General features: G+C 38.7%; 1 protein-coding gene across 1 annotated transcript; it reads left to right on the forward strand.

Moving 5' to 3' along the window:
* Positions 1-4,658: 4,658 nt before the first annotated feature.
* Positions 4,659-6,077, forward strand: LOC110092066 (mitogen-activated protein kinase kinase kinase 18). Its single transcript, XM_020816421.2, has one exon. The coding sequence runs from the start codon at positions 4,733-4,735 to the stop codon at positions 6,053-6,055; it is 1,323 nt and encodes a 440-aa protein (XP_020672080.1). The 5' UTR covers positions 4,659-4,732; the 3' UTR covers positions 6,056-6,077.
* The last annotated feature ends 2,236 nt before the right edge of the window (positions 6,078-8,313 follow it).

Here is an 8,313-nt window from a genome sequence, read left to right on the forward strand (position 1 = left end):
CAAAAAGACACGAGACACAGGCACATGATTCTCCAGGTAACCAACAGGGTTCATAGATGGTAAAACAACATGAGACAGAACAACTACATTAAGACTAGAATTGATAAGAGTAGCATCCCCTAAATCACCAACATTATACCCCGAGATCTTCACAACATTCTTCAACACAATAGAAGCATCAACAACCTCCACCCTAGGCACAACAAGAGATAGAGAAGAGGGAAAAGATAAATTCAAAACAGGTGGGGGGGGGAGATAAATTCAAAGCAGGTTTAGCAACTAAATTAAATAAGTCAGTCGAAAGAGGAGGACGACATTTCCAGCCACATGCCTAATACACTTACAAGATGCACAAAAAGGGGGAAAGTCATCCAAAATAATATCCTGCACATACCCTAAACTTTCATAACCTAACCAAACCTGGTTTGGATACGATTTAGTTATATCTAGCTCCATCAGCACACGAGCCATGGAGGCCGAGATCCCGCAGAAGTAGCCGCATCAATTTTCAGAGGTTTACCAAAAATATCTCCCAAACCATAAATTATACGAGGAGAATAAAGATGAGGAAGTAATTGCGAAAAAGAGACCCAAATCGGAATGACAGGCAACTTAACACCAACATACAAGCTGGGAGACCATTTCGTGAGTTTCATGTAACAGTTGAAAACTAGGAAGGATCTATGACAAAATACCATACAGTAATCAAGATCATTAGCTAGTTTAATCAGAATATGCGATGTTTCAAGCAAGGTGATCGAAACTTCACCGTTCTGCTTTAGGTTAAAGAAAAATTTGCAAAAGGAATCAAGAGAGGGCCGCTTAAAAGGGAAGAATCCAACTAAGGAAAATTGAAAAGGGACAGCTAAATCATTTATTTCCTGGTCGGAAATCCAAAGGGAGGGAAAGCTAGGAAAAGTTGAGGTCCGCAGTACCGAAAAAGAGGTAAATGAATTAGAACCAATAAGCGCATCCAAAAACGAGCGCGAATGAGACGAACCCCCTAAAAACTGGGGTCGCACAACCGATTCGGCGTCATTCCGGCACACGCTGGAGAAGGAGACCGAAAACAAAGCGAGAAAATACAAAATCAAATAAAACAAAAGAAAAGTAAGAGAGCGTTTCCCTGAAAATCAACGAGATTGCCAGCGCCAGCAAGGGGGAGGCCCCAACGGGGCGGGGGGAACCCCGACAAAGCTTCAGAAAAAAAAACCCCTATCAAAGGAAAAGGAAGTGGATGTTATTTAAAGATTTTCATATGATACAAGTGAATAAGACATACAAATGCATTAATTTGATAGTTCAATAATATTAGTGTTGTCAAAATTGAGTCACAGGTTAGGTTCGGGTGGAACCCAGAATTGACCCTATTCTAGTTGAACTGACCCGTTTGTGAAGAGTCACATGCCGGGTTTGGGTCGAATTGAACCCAGAATTGACCCGACATTAGTTGAACCGACCCGTTTGTATTTTAATCTGGATCTGACTCACTCAGGTTATCAGGTTGAATCGACCCAGCCGTTGTCGTATTAGCGGCGGCAACGACAGTGTCGTCACTCGTCAATGGGACATGACTGACACAAAGAGACACGCGACTCAACGCGACGACTACATGAGCATACACGATCAGCGTGGGTAAATCTGGGTCATTCTTAGGGTTTCGAGTCAACCCGAAACTGACCCAATTTTTAAAACGGGTCTGTTTGTTGCACATGAACCTAACCCATTTCTCAAACAGGTTGATCCTAAAACGAAATTTTTGGGTCGAGTTTGGATCACATTTTCGGGTCTTGTCAAATATTGACACTCCTAAATAAATATGAAAATTAAAATTTAAAATAAACATATTATTATTATTGTTGCGTCCAGGAGTATTCGCGACGGTTGAGAAATATCATATTTAACGTCTTAGCGTTGTACGAAAATCCAGCACGCAATCAGATAAGAGAGATGATCTAGCATTTATGAGACACCAAGATTATTACGTGGAAAACCCCTGAAAAAGGGGGAAAAACCACGGGGCCTAGCCAGTTTGAACGAATCCACTAGTATTTGCAGTCGATTACAAATGAGGCCCTTCCTTGGGAGAAGGCCTTAGCTTGATGTACATCTTATAGAGTACATTACATGATGTAAATACAAAGAGCTACTATTGACATATTCGCTTTGTTGGAAGGACTGTAGTCGGCGGACGACGGAAGTCAGGAGGACTGTAGTCAGATGGCGACGGAGGTCGGAAGGACTGTAGTCGGCGGGCGACGTAAGTCAGGAGGACCGTAGTCGGCGGGCGACGGAGGTCGGAAAGACTGTAGTCGGCGGGCGACCTAAGTCAGGAGGACCGTAGTCGACGGGCGACGGAATGTCAGGAAAAGAACTGGTAGTCGGCGGGCGACGTAAGTCAGGAGGATCGTAGTCGGCTGGCGACGGAGGTCAGAAGGACTGTAGTCTGACGATGAAGATCAGAAGGACAGCGTCAGGTAGAAGTCCAACAATGAAAGAAATCCATCTTCGCGTAGATGTCCAGCAAAGTCCGATAACCGGTAGAAGTCCGATATCGGGTAGAAACTTGGAGAAGAGTGAAGGTCCGACGTCGGGTAGAAGTCCGACGTCTGTTGGTGGCAGAGAAGAAATCCGGCTTCACTTGGGCGGAGTTTCGGCGTCAGGAGGAAACTCTGCTATAAATTGGGAAGAATTTCCGCATCCCATGGTAGTTAGGCAGAATTCTGGCGTTCTCCCGAAAATCCGGTAGAGTTCCGGCATGTTCGGGCGGCGGGAAGAGCTCTAGCGGTGGTCGAGGAGGAGCTTCTTCCTTCTCCTCCTTCTTCTCTTCTTCTTCCCTCTCTTCACTTGAGTTCCTTTGTGTAGAATGAGGGCTCTATTTATAGTTTTTCTGGAGTGGCATAGCCCATAAATAGGCGTGAGATCAGGGGCGAATAGGGAGTGGTTTGAATGGACGACCGATATTGAATCCTACGATCATGGACCGGTTCGTTGGATCTTAGAAGGTTTAGTGATGTCGGAATTTGGCGATCTTGGGCTCGTTGGATTCGTCTCGTCGAGTCGCTCGATTCAAGTACAAGCTCGTTAAAATCGGAGACCATTTGGTAACTTCAAATTTGCGGTTTTGAACCTTTCCAACAGCGCTTTGAGCCTTGATTCAGACTCCATTTGGGCTCAGATTGGGTCGAATTTGGTGTCGTTGGGTTCGTATTACCAAGACGCTCAATTTGACTATAAGCTTGCTGAAATCCGAGTTCGGGTGGTCCCGGAATTTAATTTTTTGAAGTTTTTCGATTTGGGTTTTGCATCGAGATTCGTGCCCAATCTAGATAACTTCATGATATCGTATCAATTATTATTTATGTAATTGTCCCTTATATTAAATGTCTAGAGAGATTTGAGATTGATTTGGAGAGGAATTTTAAAAGTGTTGACAGAATAAACTTTTGAAAGTTATTATAAAAAATAGCTTCCTAAAAAATATTTAGAAAATAATGTGAAAACAAAATAATTTATTTTTGGATTTTTCAAATAAAAATGCATAATATTTTTTTCATTTTTGACTAATCATCTAAACAAATAATTCTTAAATAATTTAGAATATAAATTTATTTATATATTTATAAAGAATTAAAAAACTGTGTTCCCATTCTTGATGTCACGTGGGCGATAAGCTGATGATCCTACACGGCCATCATAAGCATTTGCGACGGCAGGCTTTGCAGATTGGACGGCTAATTTTGACGGTTCTGTCGGTATCTCTTTGGCAACAAACCACCAATCCTGCGCCTCCGCCGGACTTCTCACGTTCCACGTGTCGCAAAGATGAATTCAGTCGGCCTAACGAGAAGGAAAAATCCTAATACGCTGACATTAAGCAATAAATAATTTAATATGTTAATTAAAATAATTTATTAAATTCTCATCAAAATAAAGTTTAAAATGATTAATTGTTTCAAATATATAATATAATTAAATCTCATTTTACATTTTTTTTAAATATATTGATTTAGAGATATTTTTTAGCAAATTTTCTTTATAACAACTGAGACAGTGTAATATTTATTAAATTTAAATGTGAAATATTTAAATAATTTAATATGTTAATTAAAATAATTTATTAAATTCTCATCAAAATAAAGTTTAAAATGATTAATTGTTTCAAATATATAATATTAATTAAATTTCATTTTACATTTTTTTTAAATATATTGATTTAGAGATATTTTTTAGCAAATTTTCTTTATAACAACTGAGACAGTGTAATATTTATTAAATTTAAATGTGAAATATTTGACATTATAAGATTTGAAAACATATTCCGAAATTGATTCATAATTAGTTACAGAAAGAGAAGTATTTACTGACCTATAATGTGATAATATTTTAAGATACCGATTTATTTTTAAACATTTTTTATTAATTTTTTTTTTCCCAATTTGCCAGCGCAGTGTAACTAAAATCAGTTGTGCCGTTAAGCAGTTACGATTAATCCGTGTTGGCCGCGTAGTGGGGCAGGCGGCTCAGAGCTTTGATTCCCGACACGTGGACGACTCACGTTCAGCGCGGCGCGGACGGCCGATCTACCCAGTCTGGACTTCTTTCTCTTTATAAAATTAAAAAACGACCTCATTCGCAAGCTCCCATGCGCAAGAAGACACTCCACCTTGACATCTGATTTATATAAATCCTCCTCTCCTCTTCCTCCTCACTGCCAACAAATCCTTTCTCAATGGCGACGGCTGCGTGGCTCCGAGGCATTCCCATAGGCCGAGGCGCAACCGCCACAGTCTCCGTCGCCGCCGCTTCCACCGGCGAACTTTTCGCTGTCAAATCAGCTCCACTCTCCCACTCAGCCCCCCTACAACGCGAGCAGAGTATCCTTTCCTCATTGAACTTTCCCTCTATCCTCTCCTGCCTTGGCTTCGAAATCACCAAGGAAGCCGGCGGTACAAGTTATTTCAACCTCTTTCTGGAATATGCCGCCGGCGGCTCTCTTTCCGACGATATCAAGCGGCGAGGCGGTCGACTCAACGAAGCGGACATCCGTACCCGCGCCCGAGATATCCTCTCCGGCCTTGCTCATCTCCACAAGGCTGGCGTCGTCCACTGTGACGTGAAGCCGGGGAATGTCCTGATCGGATCCGACGGTCGAGCAAAGATTGGGGATCTGGGATGCGCGCGATGGATTGCCGACGGCGAAAGGGAAATAAGAGGGTCACCGATGTACATGGCGCCGGAGGCGGTGAGAGGACAGGAGCAAGGGACCCCTGCGGATTTATGGTCGTTCGGTTGTACAGTTATTGAAATGGCTACCGGCCGGCCGCCGTGGCCGGATGTCACCGATGCGTTCGAAGGGATTAGTCGGATTGGGTTTTCCGGCGAAGTCCCGGCGATTCCAGATTGTTTTTCGGATGAGGCGAAGGATTTTGTAAATAATTGCTTGAAGACGGATCCGATGGAGCGTTGGACGGCGGACGAGCTTCTGCGTCATCCATTCGTTGAATGCTCGAGTTCTTCCTCTAATTGCACGGATTTTAATTGGATTTCGCCGAAGAGTACTCTGGATCCGAGTTTATGGGAGTCTACTGAAGAACAAGAGGTAGCAGATGAAGAGGAATTCTCCAATGAGCCGGCGGCAGGGAGAATCCAGGAACTTGCGTCAGTTTCTTCCACCCCTAATTGGACTTGGGATGAAGACTGGGTCGAAGTTCGGAAAGTAGCCGGAGAATGCGCTGCGAAGAAAGAAGTCATCTCAGCCATTGACGTCGCCGGCGGCCAGATGGGGGTTACTGATTTCTTGATTTCCGATGAGGCCGCGAGTACGAGCGGCGGTGAGGAAATCGTGTTTCGTGTAGATATCGTGTCGAATGAATCACGGGTAGGTTGTGGATGGGAGGAGGGCCATACTGAGCTGATTCGGGTTTCTCCTAAAATGGGAATTGTAGATAATAGAAAAGGTTATTATTGGGGCTTTGTAATTTGGTTCCTTGCTTCATTTCTTAAGTTGACATTGTGTGTTTGGCCTTTCTATCTTGTTTTATTCTTGCTTTGAATAGTTTATATTTGGTAGTTTATACTTTTGTGTTAGTTTATGCCAAATGGATGGAGTCTAGTCCTTAATGGAGTTCTCAAGGAGGAAAATTGGATATAGTAATATAGTTTTCTAATTAAATTTAATAAATCTCAATATATAAATAATTAAATAGAATTTATGCCATACTCATTTAAAATAAAATTAATAGATTTGAAAATCATTATTACTATGATTGCTAGAAAAATTAGGTATTCATTATATATATATATATATATATTAGTTGTAATATGCTTATTTTATAATTTACATATAAGTTTTGAGTAGATTTTATGCTCATGAATATTTTGTGTTTTGCTCTTTAAGTTAATGAACTAAACACATATATATAGAAAAAAAAAATTGATATGTTTAATTAAGCTTGAAGTATTTTCGCCCCTAATAATGGCTCTTTTCTTTTTTGCCTTTTTCTGCATTCTTTTTTTTTAGGTGCTCTCTTCCTAATTACTGCGGCAGTCTCCTATGGACTTTGCTGATTTGTTGGTTGTTGCTTTCTTTGGCTGGTTGAGTCCTTTGGGTTTATTATTATTATTATTTTTTGCTTAATTGTAATAGATAGAATTATTGACTTTTAGATTTTATTTCAAATGTTGCATTTTTAGAGAACTTTTGGTTCTTTAAAGACTTAGAATTTCATTTTTTTTATTAATGCGTAGGCCCATTCATGAGTTTATCAAAAAAAAAAAAAAATTTAGTGAAAAAAAAGATAAAAAATCTTGATCAATATTTAGTCAAAATCGGTAACAATTGTTGAATTTTTTATTTTTTTGAATGCTAAATGTCAAATTATAATTAATGTGGCTCAAATTATGATTTTAGAAAAATAACCTTCCCTAATCACAAATAATTATGAAATTAATTTTGAGATAATACAGAACATAAATAATTATTCTGATAATTTTTTTTAATGTTCCCAACTCTTTTGGTTCAACAATGATGCTTCCTTGAATATGCTGAGTATTTGGCAGGCGAATATGCTGAGCGGCAATTATAAAAAAAATTCCGTACCTCACTGATAAAGATTGTTATTGATCAAGTTTTATTAAATAAATTGCATCTTAGCCTTACGATGATTGAATATGAGCAGAGAGAAAGGTGCTCGACGTGCTCCTAATAATTGCTTAACCATATGGGCAGCTTAAATGTTGATCAGTTTAAAAATTCAAAACTTAGGGATTATCTTATGAGCTAAAAGTGGATTGGTGAGGTCAAAGAGTTATTTAAAGATGAAACACCTTGATTTCAAGATTTGTGTGTTAAAATATGTAAGATTATGGAAAGAGATTAGTGCATGCCTTAGCATTATGCTAAAATTCTCCTCCTATACAGTTAATAAGTGATAATAGATTTTTTATGTAAGAAATGTGGCAAGGAAAAAAATCACGGGAATGAATCAATTAGTGTGGGTCGTAGATTAATAGAAAATATCTTTCTTTGTAATTTGATAAGACATTGATACAATTTAGTATGCATGAAGTATGGAAGATGGCTTCCACGGTGGAAGTAGAATGTGCTTGAGATGTTGGAGTTATCATCAATAGATGATTGGTAGTCTGTGCAATCGTTCTCCTCATGCCTTGATGGAGATAGTGTCACTGTCAGCGATGATGATGACAATGGGCATTGGTATTAAAGAGGGTATGAATATGAATTTTATAACAAGGAGTTTGTTGTCTTTTTTTAGATTGAGTAAACTTTGGTTGTCTAGAGTTGGAATAAAAGGGATACTTGAAATTATATGAATGTCTTAGCATTCTTGGAGGGTTTTCTCATAAAGGAAACATCTAAGTAGTTTATAGAATTTTGAGAAATGAAGTTGAGGGTGTAGCTCTTACAGTCTATGAGTGAATTATTCTAAAAAAGGAAAAAATTCTACATCGGTCATAATAAATAGACTAAATAAATTGAAATAAGAAAAATATTTATTTTTTCTAAAGAACAAGAAGAAAAATGCCTAAATATATGTCTTGACTAAACAAGAGTATGAGATTTAGGTTTAGTTTGGGATGATTTTTTTTATTGCTTCTTAAAACAGAGTTTAGATCCCAAATAAAATCTTAAAAATCATATATATGAGTTTTCACAAAGCTTTAAACATCATACATGATGAGTTTTCCTTAGGTTTAATACATGCAATTGTACTAAGTGGACTACACCATATCATGATCATGCATGGGTGTCCTTTTTTTTTTAATATATATATATATATATATATATAT

Source organism: Dendrobium catenatum, unplaced genomic scaffold, assembly GCF_001605985.2.
Source record: "Dendrobium catenatum unplaced genomic scaffold, ASM160598v2 fragScaff_scaffold_548, whole genome shotgun sequence".
Taxonomy (NCBI): Eukaryota; Viridiplantae; Streptophyta; class Magnoliopsida; order Asparagales; family Orchidaceae; genus Dendrobium; species Dendrobium catenatum.

Bases quoted from the DNA above. Each gene is read 5' to 3' on its own strand.
- LOC110092066 (XM_020816421.2), top strand. From the start codon at position 4,733: ATGGCGACGGCTGCGTGGCTCCGAGGCATTCCCATAGGCCGAGGCGCA.